A 23,038-nucleotide genomic window follows, 5' to 3' on the forward strand; every position below is an offset into this window, starting at 1 on the left:
GAGACCAGCATCCAGCCACGGGCCTCTCTCATCCACAGCCCTGTCATTCTCACCTCGCATCCAGCCACGGGCCTCTCTCATCCACAGCCCTGTCATTCTCACCTCGCCCCGCCCTCAGGTACACACGTGTGCACTCTGCCCTGGTGACAAGGGCCTCAATCCCCACGCTCCACACACATAACCTCAGGACGGCCAACAACACACACAATGCCCAAGACCGCCCTCGAAGAACGTGAGGGCCGGCTCTGTGAGCTTTCAACCCAGACCACGACCCTGCTCACCTGACTGCGAGAGCCAACATCAAAAAAGACTCTCTGTTACGTCCTTCCTGAAAACGCTTCCCATGTCCATAATGCATTAACTAACAAAGAGGAACAATACAAAAAGACCAGAGAGTCTCCCTGGATGATCAGTATGAATTAAAATCACTTTAAAGACAATATGATTAATGAAAGGGCAGACTGAAAATCCTAGTCTTAAGACTCAGGCTCTTTCACCTTTTAAAAAACCCAATTTAATAAAATCCAAAGAAAAATTATTTAATTAGAGATAATAAAATATGGAAAATGACAAAAAGAGAAGTTCTCGTTGATTCACCATTGCCTCACAGGTAAAAGCTCACCTAGAGAAACCTAATTTAAGTTGTAATATATTTTCAATTTGTATATCAGAATAAGACTGCCAAGAAAATTCTGTCTTCTTTAAAAATTCTGTAGATGCATATTTTGACTCTGATCACCACCAACGCATAATTTCTAAACAGCTTTACGTACCATGATAATTCAGTGTCCTGTACAGAGACCAATGAATGCAAAGAATAATTTAATTAATACATTAGATGCCAGTTTAGGTTTAAAAAAAAAGTGAAGGAAATAAAACTCTCTGAAGAGTAAATTTCTGTAGGAAATCTTATAAACAAAACATACACTCTGGTACTAACAGAAGGTGAAGAAGGCCTGGAATCATAGCAAAATACAAGAACATGGACTGGCTGACAATGAGATGCTTTTATTAAACGAGTAATTATAAACCTGAAATGCATAAATAACATTCTCCACAGATGCAGCACACAAGTCAATTCTCCCAGAGAGGAAGCCCCTGCCAGACCCTCACCGGGGTGGCCAGTTCAGCTCCAGGTGCGCGACACAACACAGTCCTGGGCATTAACACCTCAGTCCCTGCGAAGGGACAAAGACCAGCAGGGGCAGGAGGAAGAGGGAAAATGAGAGGGTACTTAGTTTAGCACTTAAACGGTCTCCTTTTTGCACAACGGATATGTTCTCTTACAAACAGTTCCTACCCACGAAAACACACACACACACACAACAACAACAACAACAACCCAGGACATGAGGGAAACACTATTCTACTCCAGAGATACAAACAAGAGACCACTATCCTCTGAAAAGGTGGAAGTTGCCAATATGGAGGCATTACTGGAATAGAAGCACAAGCTGGAATCAAGATTGCTGGGAGAAATATCAATAACCTCAGATATGAAGATGACACCACCCATATGAAAGAAGTGAAGAGGAACTAAAAAGCCTCTTGATGAAAGTGAAAGTGGAGAGTGAAAAAGTTGGCTTAAAGCTCAACATTCAGAAAACGAGGATCATGGCATCTGGTCCCATCATGGGAAATAGATGCGGAAACAGTGGAAAACAGTGTCAGACTTTATTTTTTTGGGCGCCAAAATCACTGCAGATGGGGACTGCAGCCATGAAATTAAAAGATGCTTACTCCTTGGAAGGAAAGTTATGTCCAACCTAGACAGCATATTCAAAAGCAGAGACATTACTTTGCCAACAAAGATCCGTCTAGTCAAGGCTATGGTTTTTCCTGTGGTCATGTATGGATGTGAGAGTTGGACTGTGAAAAAGGCTGAGCGCCAAAGAATTGATGCTTTTGAACTGTGGTGTTGGAGAAGACTCTTGAGAGTCCCTTGGACTGCAAGGAGATCCAACCAGTCCGTTCTGAAGGAGATCAGCCTTGGGATTTCTTTGGAAGGAATGATGCTAAAGCTGAAACTCCAGTACTTTGGCCACCTCCTGTGAAGAGTTGACTCACTGGAAAAGACTCTGATGCTGGGAGGGATTGGGGGCAGGAGGAGAAGGGGAGGCCAGAGGATGAGATGGCTGGATGGCATCACTGACTCGATGGATGTGAGTCTGAGTGAACTCTGGGACTTGGTGATGGACAAGGAGGCCTGGCGTGCTGCGATTCATGGGGTCGCAAAGAGTCAGACACGACTGAGTGACTGAAATGAACTGGAATAAAAAAAAATCTTAATTCACAGAACACGCTGGGTAGTTACCTTAAAACTTAAGGATTAAGAAGAGCTAAAAACCCACTTCAACGTTTGGCAGATAACTGCTTCCATGTAAAATTCCTGTTGTTTTCCTGTGTATTGTAAAATCATACAGCATATTTCAGAATATGATCTGATATAAAAAACATATTGTCTTCCATTAGCGCAAAAGAGCAAAAACTGAAGCAAATAAATTCTTCTGAAGACCAGGCGTTCATCAGTTGAAGACTGCCCGTAACAGCAGAGCCGCGCCCTGCACCTCCTAGTCCCCCAGAGCCCAGAGTGCACTGGCCCACAGGGCACCACCTGACTGCCTGGGCAAAAGGCCTACTCCCAACCTCGGCCCCAGGGCCCATGCTCTGAGTTTATAACTCCAGTAAAAACATGACAAAGACTATGATTAAAACAAGGTCAAAAGCAAGGAGCCACAAAGGCGCTAGAAACTGATGAACACTTGGGTTTTCACCTAGAGATAAAACAATCTGATACAACACAGGCCAGTTACTTATCAACATTCTGAATCACAATGAATGGAGGTGAGAAAAAATAGATTTGGTTTATCAAAAATTTTTTTACGGCATTTGAAATACTTCACATCTTTAGCATACAAACTGAGAAACAAAAGCAATGGAAACTCATCTAATTAAAGGGCTAAGGACGAGTTGCCCTTGATTCAGCACAGCAAATGACTCCACACTCCTTCCACTTGTAGTGGTTCTGCCGTCCCCGGAGGGACTGAGAATCTGAGGTCCTTTACTTTTCCTACAGGATTCCCAGGTGGCACTGGAGGTAAAGAACTCGCCTGCCAACGCAGGAGACGTAAGAGACATGGGTTTGATCCCTGGGTTGGAAAGATCCTCTAGAGGAGGGCATAGCAACCCACTCCGGTATTCTTGTTTGGAGAGTATCATAGACAGAGGAGCCTGGCGGGCTACAGTCCATGGGGTCACAGAGTTGGACATGACTGAAGCGACTAAGCACGCATTTTCCCTACTGTAAATATTTTGTGGTTAACTGATGACAATTAAAGTAAGAGATGGGCGTACCTTCTACAGTAAGTAGAGACTGCACGGCAGGGTTAAGAAAGCACTAGGTGGCTCAGTGGTAAAGAACCTGCCTGCAATGAAGAAGACGCAGGTTCGATCCCTGGGTCAGGAAGATCCCCTGGAGAAGGAAATGACAACCCACTCCAGTACTCTTGCCTGGGAAATTTCATGGACAAAAGAGCCTGGCCAGCTATACAGTCCATGGGGTCGCAGAGTCAGACACGACTGAGCGACTGAACAACAACAGCATTCCACGCGGGTTGACAGGAGGGTCTCCTACAGCAGGGTCTGTCTGCAGCCAGTCTGCTCGGTTTAAGCGCTGGGTTTACCCAGACTGCAGAGGCAGGCTGCTTCACTACAGACGCTCTAAGACGGGTTCCGAGCTAAGGTGAGGCGAGGAGCAACGTGCGCCCCACTTCCGAAGGACACTGCGGGAAGACCCCCGTGATTACATGCCAGGATCTGGTCGATCCCCTTTCTCCTCAAATGGGGATGGAGGGGTGGGGCAACCAGCCTGAACTGGAAGACAGGAAATGGTGTCTGGGACAAAGCTGCTTAAAAGCAACACACACTGTCCCCTCCCCACCCGTAGGCACCGCTAAATCTAAAGCTACACGCAATAGATTACCTCTTTTGTGGTAAAGGAAATTTAATTTTTAAAACAAAATTGAAGAGTCTATTATAAATTATCTACAAAAAGAAGTTAAAAATTCTACAAAACTCCTAAAACGGGACTTTAGGAATTGTCACACTGGTTTTCCACTAACACTCAAAGAGACCTGAAGCAGGGGTCCCAGCACTTCGGGGGACAGGGGCTGCCCACGGGACCGCAGAGGGTGACCTGACTCCACCTTCACAGACTCTCTGGGAGCTGGGACACACTCGGAGAAACACAGAGTCCAAGAGGCCCTGGTGACCTCGTCAACTTACCCCGCCTGACAACTTAATCACCCTGACCTTGGAGCTGACGTGCGGCCCGTCTCCACCGCCGCTGCTGGCCCGGTGCATGACAGTCCTCTTGGCGCCGGGCTTGGCCTCCGGGGGCCGGCCTTGGAGGGATGCGGCTCGAGCGGCCTGCGAGGGCGGCGGCGGCCCCTCCGCATCGGCGGGCTTTGCCTGCAGGGCTTTGTGCTGAGCTGGACTCTGAGGTATGGTTCTGGCCTGTCTCAAGTGTCTCAGTGGTTTCATCTGCTGCCCTGGATACTGTGTGTGAGCACCAGACGGCACAAAACCCGATGTTTTTGGTGGAACGTTTGCAACGGCCGCATCCTGGTTTTTGACAAGGAGTCTGTTTTTCACATTGGGTCTGACCGGAGGCCCCGGGAAGGGGAGCAGTGGGTTACCGTTGGCGGGCGGCGGGGCGGGCGTTGGTTCGCCGGGCGCGGCGGGGGCAGGCGGGGCGCAGAGCTGCTGCTGCTGCTGCTGCTGGGCCAGCCTCTCGAGCAGCTCCTTCTTCCGGGCGCCCGCCTGCTGCTGCCGCCGCAGCTCCTTCTGCTTCAGGATCTCTTCTCGCAGGCGCTTCTGCTCTTCTATCTTCAGGCGGTACAACCTCGTTTCTTCGTCTTCATCAGGAAACTGAAACCAAAAACACAAGTGCTTTACTCTGGAGTACGAGGCGAGCTACGGTTCTAGTCTGTTTCAACAAACTTAAGAAAAGGCACTTTCTAAAAACCCTTTAATTCAGGATCTGAAAGAAACCATTCAAATCTGCCTATACACTTTAAGTGGAACTCCTTCCCCGGGGGAGGGAAAAAAATTTACACAGCTAAAGCTAATTTGGAAAATCTTATCAGAATATTAAAAATTAAATAATGTAAATTTCCACTCATTTACAACTTTAAATCAATTAAACTATTCATTTATGATATCAAAATATGTTTGAAATGGAAACTGCAGCAGCAGGGAGGCCCTGCTGTCACAGGTTTTATCTGGCTCTTCTCTGACGAACCAACAAAAGGTGGGTGTAAATGACCTGAAAGGGCCTGATTAGAACTATTGATTTTTCGTACAGAATTTTCAGTCTGATCTCAAACTCATTTGTCACAGAATAATTGCTTATAATGAACAGCCAAGTCAATCTCTCTGACCTTGAACTCATGCACTCTCCTCAGAATCAAAATGCTGCCAATTGCAGTATTGGAATATTAATGGTATATAAGGGATGCCTTTAATATGCCAGCCTCAAACCACTCTAAGTCTATCAAAATAATCTTTATAAAGTCCAATAATTTTCAAAAAAAAAAAGCATTCAGAGAGGAAACTTTATTAGAAGTTAAGCATGTTTAAAATTGTAATAATTTTATTTCTAAAAAATCATAGATGTCATCACACACAGACCCTTTACAAGAGAATATAACAGGGTTGAATCTGCCCAGAACCCACTGCTAACAGATAAACCTTACAAGTTTGGGATTAAAGACCAAATTTGTCTGCAGCGCAGGAGACCCGAGTTCGATCCCTGGGCTGGGAAGGTCCCCTGGAAAAGGGGATAGCAACCCACTCTAGCATTCTTGCTTGGGGAATCCGAGGGACAGAGGAGCCTGGCGGGCTACAGTTCCATGGGGCTGCAAGAATCAGACACGACTGAGCGACTAAACCACCAGCGTAAGGCTAAAATACCGCTGAAGAGTTGCTGGTGCCCCCAGGGCCCGTGCACTGGACCTACAAGGCACAGAGCCAAAGCCTCATTACCTGCATCTCAGAAGCAATTCTGACCAACTCAGCCATCTAACTTCAAACAGCAAATCTGAAGCTAGATGAGGGCTACACAGAGCTGGAAGGGACATTAGGGGAAGACAGGAAAACAGATGTTCAAAAAGCCCAAGAGCCAGGTCATTCTGGGGCAGCAGTAACAGGTCCAGAAGGCGCACTGTTTGAAAGGCAGGACAGGTACCACCTACTCGGATTTTTCCCCAAGGAATCAAAAAACAGTTACAGTATGTTCAAAAATATAGGTAGAAATATTTCAAAACAGACTTGTCCTTTATTATATCTTTATCAACTGGGTGAATACAAGAGAAATCACATTTCACGTTTACCTAAGCAAAACAAATAGAAGACAACCCCCACAAAAAACCGCACTCCTGGTTCCACCCCACTTGCACTGTGGCCACCCGCAAGTCCACGTCACGCACGGAGTGCCCGTCTTCCTCTAGGGAAGGCGTCCGCAGAAGCCTACTGAACCAGCCACTACGGACGGGACGGGCAGACTGCCCAACAGCAAGCCTCAAAAGCCACCTTGCTCATTTTACTTAGCCACTGTCATCATACAACTGTGTGTGACCTCACTTTTCTGAGCCAAATCCATTTATACGTGAGTTAGGAACTACCTACATAAAATAAAAGCAAGATAAAACTGTTAGCAAAGATTTCTAAATTATCTCAGTCCACTTTGTAAATCTACATTATTTTTTCATATATTGATTTTAAAACCATAATGTCATCCTTTTTCTAATAATATGTTTTTAAATGTTAGCTCAATATTTTTACTTTATATTTACACCTCTGATTTGGAAGCATTACCCTAACAGCTGCTACAATAATTTATTAGAAGACAATCTAATAAGAAAACACGACTTGCTTGTATTCTTACCTGAAGAAAGTCTTTGTGCCATTACTCTTTTATACATGAAGTCGATTAACATTAAGTGAATACACAATACTTATTTCTTACACTCTATACACTACTATAAATTAGCATAACTTTCACATACAGGTCTCTGGCACATCTCTGACACACACACCCAGCAGCATGCGTGAAGTCACAGGCCCAGAGCCGCTCTGCTGGCGATGGCAGTGGGCTGCTCAGGGGTGTGCCCCAGCTTGCACTACACCGGACACCCCGGCTTTGTGAAAGCTGCGTCACACGAGACCCTGCCCAGCCTCCGTGTCTGTAATTGTAGGGGAACCCAGAGAGAAGCTGCAGGGAAGTGCTAGATAAGCACACTCATTACTTGGACAGGAGACCAATGGACAGAAGAGGCTTGTCCCAGGAGTAAGCTAATACATGTTACTAATGGAAAGAAATACCCTAAAAGTTTTAAGCTTCATGACTAACACTGCATTAACACTGAGCCACCTCTAAGCAAAACACAACCAAGCAACCAGAACTGTATCAAATAACATCTCAATCGGAAATCACGTAGAACACGGACGTGCATTTTTATTTATTCTTACCTATTTATACCTGCTTAGAAATCAGCAATAATTACACAATTCAAAACAAAATACACCCACCCTGTCTTATTTAAAGGTCCACAGTAAAGCCGGTCCTCTTCTGGTAGTTCACAGTGTAAAAGCAGAACAAGTCTCAGGAACGTAAGCGTGTATGTCAGGGGTCAGCTAACCAAGGCCCATGAGCCAAATTCGGCCCAGCACCGACTCTTCACACAAAGTGCTCACCGCGCACAGCCACGCCCATCCATGCAGGGCCGTCTATAACTGCTTCTGCGCTAAACCTGCAGAGCTGAGTCATTCTGAGAGACCATCCAGACTATAAAACCTGAAATATTTATCATCTGGGCCTTTTAGAGAAGTAGTCCGCTAAGATTCCTGATATACACAGATTGTGCAACATGTAACTGCAACTGTATAAATACATAAACACAGTCTAAGACAGGGCCAGTGAGAATGAAACTGCCTTCTCTGAATATGGTGGTTAGGCTTCAAGGAGAAACCAGTGAAAAGAACGTGGGAAGGTTCTGGGAAGAACACACTGGATGCTAAGTGTGTTCTAAACAGGAAGAAGTGCTTACCTCTTACCTAAGAGGTACAGGTTGATTGTAAGATCTCCTTGTCTGAGACCAAGTATTATTTTTTAATTAAAAAGAAAAAGAAGCCCCACCTCTGCTCCGGTCTTGGCTTCCTCTTTAGGCTGACCCACAGGGCTAAGCGGCTTGGCTCTCCCTTCGGCCTTCCCCTGTGTGTTCCTGGGCCCCACCCCGGGCCTCGGGGCGGGAGACGTGCTCATGATGGGTTTCACTTGAGCCGCGGGTGTGGAGGAGCAGCGACTGGTACTCATCTCTATAACGTGAGACGGCGCGATCGGTAATTCACGCAAATTACTGTTTCTCGGAGCAGTTGGCTGCATTTGCTGCATTGGTCGCTTGGTCACATTCTGAGAAGTAGTGTTCTGTCACAGGAAGAAAGAAATTCTAATCACAACTGGAGACTCGGGAGAAGAAACTGGGCACATGAGATTAATCTGAGTGAGTGAGTGACTTCTCTTTTGGGAGGCGGACACTGTCCCGCTGGTAAACCTTTTCTTCCTACATAAATGTCTCTTGTTCTATGTAGCAGCATAGCCTACAGCTAAGCCCTGGGACTGGGAAAGGCACCATACCAGCCTGCGAACAGCCTCCTCTTGATGCGTATTACACCAGATGACTGCAGTGGCTGCCTTACAGGACTGGGACATTTTTTAACAGAATCAACAGAGCAATCAACTCCTGCATGAGGAGTCAGCTGGGTTACTGGCACCTCCATGGTCAACGGGCCCCTAAATTCCAGTTAGAACAAAGAACGAAGCATTAAGTTAGTGCCCTAAAAAAACTACACTCTGGAGGAGAAAGATGCCCCAAGGTTTCATCAGAGAGGACACCTGTCAGTCATGTTCGTTCTCAGGATTCTCAACAGACCGCACACCTAGAGGAGCGTGCAGATCTGTGAGAAGCCAGCGAGGGAGCACCCAAGGCAGTTCAGCGCAAGGCTGAGGGCATCGTCTGCCGCTCTGCTTATAAGTCCAGGTTACAAAGCACCTCCTTTCCAGATCTGGAAATTCTTTCCAATTTTTTGTATCATTTTAGTCTCAACGTTACTTAGAGAAAAACACAGGTTTGCTTCCCTGGTGGTTCAGACAAGAATCCACCTGCGATGGACATGACCCGGGTTCGATCCCTGGGTGGAGAAGATCCCCTGGAGAGGGAAATGGCAACCCATGCCAGTACTCTTGCCCGGAAAATCTCATGGACAGAGGAGCCTGGTGGGCTATAGTCCATGGGGTCACAAAGAGTCGGACACCACTGAGATGACTTAGCATGCGTCCATCTAATGGGGGACAAGACAGTAATGATGACTAATCTTTGAATTTCAGAGCAACACGCATTTTCTAGTCTCTTTTGACGCCTGACAAGCCACACATCTGCTGACAGCACTTGAATCAATGTGGCTCTCCCCAATGATTAAGCTCCATGAAGGCAGGAAATGCATCTCTTCTATGCACTGGTCTATTGCCAGGAACTAGAGTAGCGCCTGACAACAAAGGATATTCAATAAATTCTTCCTGAATTCACTTACATATGCACTAGTTGCCTGAGGAGTTAGAATCTCAGTAGCAAGTAATAAGCCACTGGCAAAGGCAGCATGACTATCACCCAAAAATATTCTCTAAAGTTATGCATCAATCAATAACCTCATCATCTATCACTACAGAAATAGGCAGATACACCAAAGTCCTGCGCCAGAACAGGCATTCCCGGAGCTGGCTGAGGACACGGGACACTCACGTGCCGCAGCCCCGGGCGCTGGGGGCACTGCATCCGGCTGCTGCTGGGCTGAGGCTGGGCCGCCGGCATGTGAGGCCTGAACTGGGGCTGAGCCACAGGCATCAGCGGAGGGGGCGGCACGGAGAGGTGGTGGTGGTGCTGCTGCGGCTGGTGCGGAGGCTGGTGCGGTGGGGGCGGCTGCAGCGGGGGCTGCAGCGGGGGCTGGAGCGGGGGCTGCGGCTGCGGCTGCGGCTGCGGCTGGTGTGGCGGGGGCAGCGGGGGGTGCAGCGGCCCCTTCCAGGCCAAAAGAGAGAGAGACGACAGTTTACCACGTGTGAACCAGTCACGCTCCAGTGCAGCCACTTCCCTGAAGACCCAACACCAGAAGGAACTTCAAGTGGCACCAATTTCATTTCAGACTGGTTGATGAAGGTGAATAATACCTTAAAGGCAGTAATTTGCCAAAAGCTACTATCTGGCATTTTCCATCTGCTCTAAACCGTCAAATACTGAACTTCCAGGAATGCATCCTGAGGAAATAACTGAGGAGGAAGGAGACACAACCTCAGGGACGCTCTCTGCAACACTGTCTAATCCCCACGCACTGAAAGAGCCAGCACGTGCCTGAGCTGGGGAGCCAGATAATGCCAACGTCTGCCTGGTGAAAGATACTCACCACCATGAGAGATGGCAACAAGCTCACTGGGGAAAGAAAGCATCATGGGGATGCAAGCACTGAAAAGACTGAACAATGTGTCACCCCAGCTGGGCTGTTTCTAGATGGTGGAACCAAAGTGAACCCATGCCTGCAGCACAGAAATAGAGGAGTCCTAATCACTGGTCCACCAGGGAATTCCAAAATTATAGTTTTTTAATAAAATAATTTAGGAAGAAAATGTTTATCTTACTTTAACATCTTAAGAAATAACCGTTTACCTGTTTTTATTTCAGGTATATATTCTATGTGGTTTCTAAACAATTAGTTCAAGCACATCATCGTTACACACCTCAAGAGGAAACTTAAAATACAGGACGAAACGCTCTGATGAGAGCACACTCCAGCAGCTGATGAAAAAACCACCAGCAGAGGGCACACTAATCTCTCAAATAAGGAGGCAGCAGCAACCCCTTTTTCCCCACTACACACTGCAGGAATGTGATCTGACAAAGAACCCGACTTCCTGTTAACCTTCTGAGAATCTTGCAGTGATAAGCGAAGGTATTATCAAAATATGCCGTAATTTTATTAGCAGTATATAGAACATCCTTTACAAAATCTTAATACTGAATTTTTTCATTTCCCCAAAAAATGACAATCACTATCTCCATTTTTCCTATGGTTAAGAAGCAATATTAAGAAAGTTGTCTTTAATCAAGAGTACATTAAGGTTAATGCCCCTGTTCTCTAAACACTCTCCACATCTCAAAAGACTAGAATGAAAAGGTGGAGCTTGTCCTTTGGATTCTGAACCACAAGCCACTCACCTGCAGACTGGGCTGCGTGTGGGTGGGCAGGAAGGGCTGTCCCGGGCCTGGCAGGAAGGGCTGACGAGGAGGGATGAAGGGCCTCGTAGCCGCAGACCCCGGCTGGCTGAAGTGCAGGAGCCCCACAGGCCCTGGCGGCTGGAGGGCTGGCCTCACGGGCCTCTCTCTGGGGAACACAGGCTGCTGCCCCTGCTGACTGAACGCTGGGCCGGGCTGGGTGAACGGCAACGGGCTGGGCGTGGGCACAGGGTGACCACTGCTGAGGAGCGTGGGAGGAGGTGGCGGTGGCGGGGGACTTCGCTGCTCCAGGAAGAGATGGCTCGGGAACCTCGGCTCACCTGAAACTGAGGGGAGTTACAACATTACTTACCTCTAGTTAGACAGAACACTCCGTAGCAATCAGCTTTATGTACTGTCCTACTAAGGACAAAAGTTACAAGTGATGGCTGGGGGTGAGTATCTGAAAAGAACTCTAGGTTTTGCCTGTTTCTAGATCGCTTCCTTCGTTATTTTCTATAGATGACGGCCCCCTTCCTGTGAGGTCTTCACATTTCAGATGCCACTAGTGGCCAATCACAGCATCTGAAATGACAGGCAGGCTATGGCACAGAAACCGGACACTCTTCACAGAAGCTCCGGCTGGGGGCTGAGCGCGGATGAAGCATAAACGTGGCCAGGCACAGGACCCCACACAGCTCTCTTCCCGTCCTCCGCACCCCCTTTTACCTCCCAAGAAGAAAGGGTCTCGCTCCTGGGGCGGGGGCGGGGCCCTCCACTGGTCCTGAAGAGGAAGCCGAGGGGGCTGGCTGAAGCTGTTGGGGACGGGGCCAGGTGTGTGCTGCGGGAACTCTGGAGGGCCCTAAAGAACAGCAGGAAAACAGGATGGAAGGCGGGAAAATAAACGGCAATGTTCAGAAAGGTGTATCTGTTTTGAGTTTTCCTCTGAAAACATCAAGTAACTGATCTCCTGCAGCCCCACCCCCATCTATATACAACCTCATGTTACAAAATAGGTGATTTTGTATATCTCTCCCATAATTAAACAGTCAACCATCAAAATGCAACACCTAAAAATTAATTCAATGTTTGCACAGTACTACAGAACCAGCAGAGTATTTTAAGCTTACTGAAATCCACGCAATTATTGACCTTCTTGCCCATTAATCTGAAAGACTAAATGTCTACTTCCAGCGTTCCTGACATTTATCTTCTCAAACATGCTATTCTTTGCTACCTTTCTGAAAGGACCATAAGCCACAGCTATGAAGTTGCTTTACTTCAAAAGAAGAAAAAGAAATTGAATGTGTACTGTAACAAAAATCAGCCACGTCTGATGAAATAGGAAAATGTGAAAATGTTTAGGAAAATGTTTAAGAAACCACATTACTACAAAAGAAATACTACAGTCAGACTCTACTGGCTAAAAACTTTTGAACTCTTACAGATTACCATTTTTCAAGAACACATTACCAGTAAAAATTTACAAAAGAAAAAAAAAAAAAACAACCTAAAATTACTTACTTCTTTTTCAGCCAGTATTTTATAATAATTTTCAGCCAGTATTTTACAATAACTTTAAGTGAAATATCATCTATAAAAATTTTAAATCACTATATTATACACCCAGAACTAATATTGTAAATCAACTATATCTTGATTCTTAAAAAGTCATTTTTCAGTTGGTTTTCCAAGTATTTATGGAGAATTTTTAAAAATACATTTACTTTAAAAAAAAAATACATTTACTTAAGAAAGCCCCATTTTTTCCTACTTATTTTTCCAGAAATTCATTAACTATATATCCTATCATTTAATAACACTTCATTAAGAATTTCTCAACTTTAAAAAAAAATCACATTTCCCACAAACTTGAAATTCTAATGATTCTCCTGTCCTTTTATTACTAATACAACTAGCGAGTCTCTCTAACTGTGGCATTATATTACAATGTTGAAAACACTTTTGCAAACTACATTTGCTTTCCTTCTCTCTTTAAACAGCTGCTCTATCCAGTGTTTTAAGGATACTGCAAAATGAACACCAGAATAAACATCACAAACCTGTAAGACCATTGGCTATATGACATCAACAAAACTATATTTAGACACAAACATGACTTCTTCATAGACAGACACAGAGCTATGTGGTCAGAAAGCCGCAAGGATGGAATTCTTGAAGTCTGTGTCTATGTGGGTGAAACCGAGGACACTTTCACCTTACAATGTTTGGCATCTGACGTAAGGGAACATCACCTCTCATTCTAGATAAAGGCACCAATTAAGACACAACTGAAGCATTAAATACTGGGAACTGACAAATGTCGGATTTATAACTGAGAATACATGACCGTATACTCTCAGACTAAATCATCACATTTTTGTACCCCTAATAAATGTACATATTTTTATCACAATGTTAATTTGAAACTTCGAATATGATGCTGTGATATGGATGCTCTTCAATATTTACTCTTCTGCACTAACCCAATACAATGCTGGAAAAGCCTATTTCTACCAGCAGCAGCTATCCTACATGGACACCGACTGGTCAAACCACACTAGGAATCCCCACGGACTCGCCTTCTGCCTTCCACTGCCACTCTTCCCCCCGTTTTAAAACGACTCGTATTTTTGTGTGCAGTCAATGAATATGTAGTGTGCATTTACATGGGTATTTTGTCAAGTAACTTAGAAAGAACAATTATTAATAAAGTATTTATGAAATACAGCACTAGTATCCTGTCTGTAGTTTTACAGACCTTCTTCCTCACATGTAAATGTATTTCAAAACTTTCTGGATGATAACATATTAGCAATCAAGGTCCAATCATTTTTTTTTAATGCTTAAATCATTTTTCTTGGAGTGGCCCAGATAATAAAATTTAAAATTGTCTGCCCTCTGTTTTACGACAAGATTTGACTGGTCATGCTGCCTCCCATCTGTGCAATGTGATACACAAATTAGCAACGCTCACCTAAGTAAAACCAGGGTCCAGCTGCACAGCTTGCTCCTCAGCCTACTATGGAGTATACTTGCCTGTCCCTCCTCCGGAAGAGGAGCACCAAGAGACAGTTTCAAAGAGACCAACACAGAAGGGACAGGTAAGAGACATTAACTACATACACCACAGCCTCAAACAAGGCACTGGGTGTAAAAGGTAAAAGAAACCACTAAATTTAAAGCCTTATAAAAATAAAACACATGAACTTTTCATGAGGTTTTAGCTTACAAATAGTAAAACATTAACACATACCTGAAGACAAGTAAAAAAACTTTTTCAACCTTTACAGCATCCTAAGAAATGTTAGCTCCCTTCAGATAACTGCACGGGGATCACGTGTAAGCCAGTGTGTATGGCCTGCGTCAGGCCACCAGGGCAGGGTCTGCCTGGGTGCAGGCTTGGCGGGGCAGACAGCACCCCGAGAGGCCTCAGGAAAGCCCCGTGGTTGTGGAAGTGCCCGTCGATGGCAGGAGGACGGCTGTGCCAGGAAAGGCCCTCACTCTGGCCGGCCCACCCGTGTGCTGAGAAGTGGGCGTGAGACGCCTGGGCTGGACCTGGGGGGGCTTACCGGAGCTGTCACCGGGACCTGGGGTCGATGCCCTGCCTCCCTGGCTAGTCTGACAGCCCCAAGGGCACGTGGTGGGAGACCCGGGGATGAGTGAGGCCCAGCCGGAGTCGGCACCGAGGCTCGCGTCTGGGCACCGTCACAAGAGGGAGAGAGAACCCTCCCTCCTTCCCAGGACTCAGTCTCCACGCGAGAGCCCCTGCTTCCAGTGCACTCCCGCGGGGCAGCAGCAGTGGCCGCAGCCATCGGCACGGGAGTCAAGTCACTCTGTGAAGCTGGCGCGAGCACCTGTGTCGCAGGCAGGACGGGCGGAGACCAGACGTGACGGCCACAGCCTCCACCGCCCCAGCTCCCACCCTGTACGCCTGAGCTCCCCGACTCACGGTGAGGGCAGAGGGACGTGCCCCGCTTCACAGCCAAGGGAATCCAATCACGTGACACTATTATATATTTTATTTTTTAATCACAGATTTTAGTACCCAAGAAAAACAAGTGAAAATACAGTAGGGGAAGTTTCAGTGCATATAAGTCATCAAAATGACTAAATCTGGGGATTCTAAAAATGACACTTTCCCGACTCAGATGTGAAAATCACAGTTTATAACTATTATGCAAAACATGAATTCTGGAAACCATCGCATTTTGTACAAATGTCCACATCCTGACTTCTTCAGGATGTTCACTCTGTGCTTCTGTTTCAACCAAAATGTGAGCCCTCTCATAAGCCCCTGGTTCAGAAACTCCCTCTTCCCTGTCCCTCCTTCACTCTCCTGCCAGTGGTCTGTCCTGGGAGACACTGTGTGTGCCCGGGCCAAGGTTGGCCCCCAAGCCCGCATCCCCACAGAACCCGGCACTGCTGGGTGGAGCTCTACACACGCCACGTCAGACCCCTGCCAAGCTTCCCCTTCCTCTTGATGGGCCCAGCAGCGTCCCTTGAGGCTCCCTGGCTGCCTGCGACCCTCTCCCATGCTCCTGCCCCTCGAGCTTCCTCCCCAGGTGCACCTCCATCCACAGAGAACTTTCTGCCATGAATCATGTGCTCAAGGCTAATGTTAGCAGTACTCTAGAAATTTTCATTCACATTCTGATACTGCATTTGGCCAGCTTTCACGTAAAAAACACGAACAAGATGCTGAATTACAACAGCAGTTGGAACTATTACACTACTGATTTGCTAACAAGCTTTCAATCTGAACTACGGTTAGCACACTTCAGGACTCACAGCTCATTAGCTGTATCAGTCACTGCTATGCTAGCGAGTTGACAAAAGAGGACAGACATAGAGAAACGGTATCAGAAAGAAGGATGGGAAGAGTAAAAGCGTTTTCTGAGAAAGAGAGAAAGTCCTGTACGGCTATTTCCACTCAGCCCTCAGTGCTGATCCGGGTGAACCACGGGAAGGCGGCGGCGCTCACCGGAACGTTTACTGACTTAAAGACTCTCACCGGTCGGCCCCCAAGAAGTAAGACAAAGCTTAACTTCCACTGTTCAGAAGCAACGCTCTCAGAGTCCCTCGTCCAGGGCCTCCTGCACCCCGCCCAGCCCAGCCCACTTCCGCTTCAGTCCCGAGTGGCCACTGAAGGACACACGAGGTCTGCAGTGTTGCTGGCTGTACCGTCAACACCTGGAAGGCGGAACTCAGCCCCAGGTGCCAAAGAATCCTCCAGAGCTGCCGCCTCCGCTCAGCTCCCCAGAAGCCAGCAGTGGCGGATTCTGTCTTGCTTCCCTGATTCTGCTCACAGTTCAGAGAAGCTTGAAGCACTTCCTAACCTTTCTGTCCTGCCTACAAACACAGCTTTCTTCATTACTTAACACGTGAAGTCACAATACTTCACAGCATTTCTCCTATCAGGCTCACATCATGCTGGGAAAACACTCAGGCTTCCTCTGCCATCTGTGGTTATTTATAAACTCTGCCTTTTGTTTATAAATGCACCTTAGAGCCACAAGTCTCACCCCCGCAGATGAAGCTCTGAATGGCACTGGTCATGTGGCTGCTGCAATGGGGCTCTTTACAACCTTCTCTCTCCTTCTGTCACACAAGTGATTTCAAGTCCGCCCAAACCCAGGTTCTCTCATGACAAATTAGGCAAAGTATCCGTGGAGAAACACACTGGCTTTCCCCACTGTGTTAGTAGGAAGCTTGCTACTTTTTGACTTTCACTTTGCAGAGGAGGAGATCAGGGCACACATCCTCTCCTTAACCCCTTCAGCCTTTCCTAAAAGGAAGCAGTCACAGAGTTACAAGAATGAGCTCGAAGGAGACTGATGGAGCTAGTTTTCAGGAAAAATTTCAAGCTGCCTGAGGGTCTCTAAGCACTTTCAGATTTCCTGGGAGATTATTTTGAATATTTCTAACTTCTAAGGACAATTTTCAGAGAAGGCAATGGCACCCCACTCCAGTACTCTTGCCTGGAAAATCCCATGGACGGAGGAGCCTGGCAGGCTGTAGTCCATGGGGTTGCTAAGAGTTGGACTCGACTGGGTGACTTCACTTTCACTTTTCAGTTTCACGCATTGGAGAAGGAAATGGCAACCCACTCCAGTGTTCTTGCCTGGAGAATCCCAGGGACGGGGGAGCCTGGTGGGCTGCCGTCTATGGGGTCGCACAGAGTCGGACACGACTGAAGCAACTTAGCAGTAGCAAGGACAATTTCTGATATTAAACTGAACATATACGGGATCATGAATCTTGCCCCCCTTGGAATCTTCAGACTGTGATTTTCAACTCCCCCCCCAAACCTTCTCTTTTACTGATCAGCCCTGCGCTAACAGCACATACACATGCATTCAGCTGTCCTTTAGCAATACACAGCAAAGCCGCAGAATTCTTTCTGCATCAGTAATATTACCTGGAACTGGAACTTCCAAACGATCCTCCAGCCTAAAGCATAAGTGACTGAGAAAGTGGACTCCAGGGCTGGACTGACAGTCTCGGCCCGTGTCTCCCAGCCCTCCCATTACAATCACACTCACAGCCCAACACACACCATCAAATCGCTCTGGGCCTCGGTTTCCTGCTCCATAGGACAGGGGAGACGGGTAGGACCCACCTCACAGGGGAAGACGAAGCACACGCAAGCACTGAGGAGCACCCAGCAAGCAGCAGCGGCTCATCATGCCTGTCACTGTCACCCTCCATGGTACTCCTACAGACGGCACTCCCCACAAACACACACGTTACAGCTGTATTAGCTTATTATTCACATAATTAATGATTATATTGGGCTTGTGCTTAGTTGCTCAGTCACGTCAGACTCTTTGTGACCCCAGGGACTGTAGCCCACCTGGTCCTCTGTCTATGGGATTTCCACTTCCTACTCCAGGGACTCTCTCTGACCCAGGGATCGAACCTCCGTCTCCTGCACTGACACTCAGGCTCTTCCCAGGTGCTGACACCCGAGGGACGCGCGTCCCAGGCCCACACCCATCGAGGACACCACAGCACACCCAGTGCCCGGTGCCGGGAAGCACAGTCGGGGCGGCCGGGAGCCTCAGGGAGGAGAGGGAGGGAGGCAGGCCGTGCTGGCCGAGGAGCCGGCGACCGGCCCCCGGTTCCTGACCCTGGTAGGTTCGGAGCACAGACAGGGCAGTCAGAACAGAGAGCAGCCAAGACCGACAGCCCCTGCCCCCCAACCTAACTTCAGAAGAGCAACATGCTGTAACCTGCACGTAATGATGTCATACGGTTAGAGAGAAGGTAACACGAACCTGGAGACTCGCGTCCGCACCCTGCAACCATGTCCCTACGGTTAGAGAAGAGGGACCTTCCCTGCAGAACAGACGGAAGTGGGAAGTGGGTGGGTACTCTCCAACACGGCTGTGAAGGAGCACAGCCCAGGCCAGTGTCCTCCTCCTCCTGGCTGCAGAGCCTACTGGAGAACCATGCCTCTGGAAAACACATGACGATCCTAAAGCCACATGGCCCCGCGACCACCTTCTGGCAGACGGCGCTCGAGCACAGGTGATGGGGGCCGGCTACAGGCCCACTCAGTCCAAGACAACTTCCAACGGATAGCCCTCCCTCTCTCCCCACCTGCCAGGGCTGGAGAGAGACCCGGGGGCCAGAGGAAGATGCCCAGAGCGGGACCTGAGTGAGAAATAAGCTTCCTAAGGTGAGCCACCGAGGGCTCAGGGCTGTGGAGTCAGTCCACTCCACTGATGCTCCCATGCTGGGCACTCCGGGGCCGTCGCCATGCCACCTTCACTGGCCAGGGCCAGACATCCCAGCAACGCATGTGCCACCCTGGCAGACGGTGGCGGATTCACCGAGGACTCCCTGCCATAGCCACACATTCTACCCAGGAAGGACAACTCAGGTCGGACTCACACTGCGGAGCCCCGCCCCCGCCCCCGGAGGTCAGGCCAGGGTGGGGGCCTCTGACCAGAAACTCTATGCCAGCCCGGCTCCACCACTCCTGTGCTGCACCCCCCGTGCCCTTCCTAGCCATGCACCCCGACCCTCCAGGCTCTGCTGCCCACACTACAGAGAGCTCCGCTTGGGCAGCTCCTGCTCGTGACACTCTTCTGAGCACTCACCCGCCCTGCACAAAGCACGAGGCGGGAACGCACCGGAGCCAGGCCTCACCCCAAGGACAGACAGGGACGCCCAGCCACAACGCTGCCGACTGCGGGCTGTGAACAGCAAGGGCAGGGGCTTCCGTTCGTACCCCCTTTTCCGTCTCAGTGTCTGACTCGAGGGAGAGCGTGTGCATGCTTTAGAGTCAAGAAAAACAGTAAATTCTAAAGGCAAAAGTCAGACGGCCGTGGAGATTCCACAGCTGGCCTGAACGGGCAAAACAAATTAGGGGTGCTTATCTGATCAACCTGAGACACTGATAAAAGGAGGGACGGCCACAGATGCGATCTACAGCTTAGAAAGAAACAGCTGACTCAAGCTGAGTAAACAAGGAAATCTCTGCCTTTGGAAGAGGCTCAACAGAGTAACAATGGAGACAGGGGTTTTGTGGGCTTAACCTTGAAACTAAGGGACACTGGCAAGGTGCGGGAACCTAGGACAGCCAGGTGGGGGCAGCGGGTGCCAGGGAAGGTCGTGGCAGGTCACACACGGGCCCCAAAGGAGAGGAAAGCCACCCTGAGGAGGACAAACGAGGGAGGCCAAAACCGGGACAGAGCCAGCTTAACGATAAACGAATCCTGTCCAACTGGGAAGAAGCCCATTTCCAGGACGACAAACACCTGCAGGAGAGCCAGGTGGAAGCAGAATTGGGAAGAGGGCAGGTAAAACAACAGATGGTTCAGACAGACAGACAGACAGTGGCTGATACTCAACATACACAGTGACAAGGGCTCCCTCTCTGGCGATGTCAGCCAGTGCTGGACGCGAGGGAGACCATCTGGGGAGACGCACAGGCCCCTAACTGCCTCCATTCGCCTCGATGGGCGACAGAACTGGAGTGTGGATATCTAAACAGAAAAATTTTCAGCTCGAAGGTCCCCAAAGCTGCCGACTGTTACCAGTAAGTACTGGCTGTATAAAATACTTTAACAAATAGGTATCGTTAAGCTCACAACACCATTTTTCCCTCACCATTTTCTGTTCTGTTTTGAATACACATGTCACTTTCTTTTTCTCTATTTATACAACTTAACCTCGGACCATGTATTTTGTCCGTGTGGAAAAGCCTGCGCGTTGCTTCCCTAGTATAAACTCTCACCTCTCGCTCAGTAATGGAAGGACAACAGGGTGCCCAGCTGCAAGATCAGCAGACCCGCCTTGAGACAAGACGAGCTGGCTGCTGGATGGGGCGGCCTCAGTGGGCACATGCCTTTGCCTCCTGCTCCTTCTCCTCTTTCAGCCCGAAACTTGGGAAAAAATGACAACACAGAACCGATAACAACAGAGGAAACAATACAGAACTGCTACACCAACCCGGAAGAACTTTCTCTTTTATGCAAAAAATATGACAGCAGGTTTCTAAGTCACTGTTACCCGAGCTGTCCGTTACATGCAGCCTCGTTCGCATCCTGGCTGATAACCCTAGTAGCAACTGTGTTTTTCATACACAGCAGAACCAATCGCTTTTCCCCTAAGGGATGAAGAAGCTCAGGTTTACAGGGTTAAACTGAATTAGCCAAAGTCACACTGTCAATGGCAGAAAGCGAAGAGGAACGAAAGAACATTCTGATGAAGGTGAAGAGGAGAGTGAAAAAGCTGGTTTAAAACTCAGCATTCAAAAAATGAAGACCGTGGTCATGGCATCCAGTCCCATCACTTCATGGCAAACAGATGGGGAAACAATGGAAGCAGTGACAGACTTCACTCTCTTGGGCTCCAAAATCACTGGACAGTGACGGCAGCCACAAAAGTAAAAAGACGCTTACTTCTTGGAAGAACAGCTATGACCAACCTAGACAGCATATTAAAAAGCAGAGACATTACTTTGCCAACAAAGGTCTGCACAGTTAAAGCTATGGTTTTTCCAGTAGTCCTGTACGGATGTGAGAGTTGGACTATCTGCTGAGTGCTGAAGAACTGATGCCTTTGAACTGTGGTGCTGGAGTAGACTCTTGAGAGTCCCCTGGACAGCACGGAGATTAAACTAGTCAATCTCTAAAGGAAATCAACTCTGAATATTCGCTGGAAGGACTAATACTGAAGCTGAAGCTCCAATACTTTGGCCACCTGATGCCAAGAGCCGGCTCACTAGAAAAGACCCTGATGCTGGCAAAGACTGAGGGCAAGAGAAAGGGACGACAGGATGAGATGATTGGATGGCATCACCAACTCGACGGACATGAGTTTGACCGAGCTCCAGGAGACGGTGAAGGACAGGGAAGCCTGGCTTGCTGCAGTCCACGGGCTCACAAAGAGTCAGACACAACTGAGCAAGTGAATACCACCACCAGTGGCAATAAATAGGGCATGAACTCACACTGTCAGACTCCTGGCTTAAAAGTGCTTTCTCCTCTCACACACTGCTTCTCCCGGACCGATCTGTCCTCAGGTACCAAGGTTCCCAAGTCGGGCGCTCTCTTGATGTGAACAGTCATTCAATGATGTCTATCATTTCACAAGTAAAAGGGTAATAAATTACCTCTAGCCAATGCAGGATCTAAGACTATCAGGGAGCTGGAACCTCGCTCAACAGAGTTTCTAGCACTGCTGCCATTCGGCCTTGATCTTTTCACGTAACTGCTCTGCTTTGCTTTCCTTTAATCCCTTTAAAAGTCCAAGGTAAGAAATTATCATCCTCCTCATATAATTCTTATACAAATTGTACTTCCTTTTTGCATCTCTTGTTAATTATATGATGTTATCTATGTTAATCCTATTCAGGAAGAACTGATAACTTTGGTTACAAAAAAAAAAAAAGATGAAAACTTTGCATAAATTGCTTAGCACAAAGTTAATCGTATAATGCAAAGAATAAAGAGGTTCTAATAGCTATTATGTGACTTATCAGCTTCCCTGAAAGGGTCAGTTGGTATATTTTAGTAAGACTAATTGAATACCTTAACAATGTCATTGAAACTTCGTGAATCTTTCAATAAATTACAGCCTGCTGCTTCAACGTGTTTTCATTTATTAATCTCACTTAAAATGCAAAGAACTATATAAGAAACCAAAAGACACTAAATAATGCCTCTCAGTTAATTCTGATTAAATGGGTTAAACGCAAGGAATAAAGACCACTGGTGACCCCCAACACAATTAAAATTAGAGCCCACTGTCACAATGTTAATCCTCTTATTTCAGTGTTTCCCATAGATTTCTTTTTTCTTTCAGGTTATGCCTTGTTTAAATGTCTACATTCATTTTCCTAGAAGGTACTCGCTTATTTGCAGATGCATTCTAAACATTCCGAAGCACCATATTCCTAGCAGCCAGCCCTAGGTTTCCTACTGGGGTGGGGGCCAGAACTTATATGCGCCATGGTAACATTATTGGTTCAAGGAGGAGCAGGCACCGCAAGTTGTAACACTTCAGTACAAAATACTGCTTCTGAGGAACCTACTAAAGACTATTTGCTACTTTTTTTCATAAAATGAAAAACTCTTTATCCCTGCCTCTCACCCCTCCTTTACCCTTTCTTAACAAGCTCATCCAATGACAGGCCCTACCATACACAGGACTCTCTCCACTGCAGCACTCCTGACAAGCACAATCTTATATGTTATGGTTATGAG

The 23,038-nt window shown here is 47.5% G+C and overlaps 1 protein-coding gene across 14 annotated transcripts in view; it reads right to left on the reverse strand.

Moving 5' to 3' along the window:
- RBM33 (RNA binding motif protein 33) overlaps nt 1-23,038 on the reverse strand; it is a 111,249-nt gene that overhangs the window by 24,853 nt on the left and 63,358 nt on the right. For 10 of the 14 annotated variants that reach the window (XR_015163071.1, XM_086398128.1, XM_086398127.1 and 7 more), the window contains 5 exons: nt 12,048-12,180; nt 11,322-11,665; nt 9,858-10,130; nt 8,198-8,485; nt 4,285-4,929 (listed from right to left, as the gene is read on the reverse strand). Coding sequence is in view for 13 of the 14 variants with exons in the window: in XM_086398128.1 (XP_086254254.1) it covers nt 4,285-4,929; nt 8,198-8,485; nt 9,858-10,130; nt 11,322-11,665; nt 12,048-12,180 (1,683 nt within the window). In the remaining variant the exon portion in view is untranslated. The remainder of the gene's footprint in view (nt 1-4,284; nt 4,930-8,197; nt 8,486-9,857; nt 10,131-11,321; nt 11,666-12,047; nt 12,181-23,038) is intronic. The other 4 variants (XM_086398133.1, XM_086398132.1, XM_086398123.1 and 1 more) reach the window with 1 other exon arrangement.

This window comes from Bos grunniens, chromosome 4 (assembly GCF_055505025.1).
Source record: "Bos grunniens cultivar Pamir isolate PY7600 chromosome 4, Bosgru_T2T1.0, whole genome shotgun sequence".
NCBI lineage: Eukaryota > Metazoa > Chordata > Mammalia > Artiodactyla > Bovidae > Bos > Bos grunniens.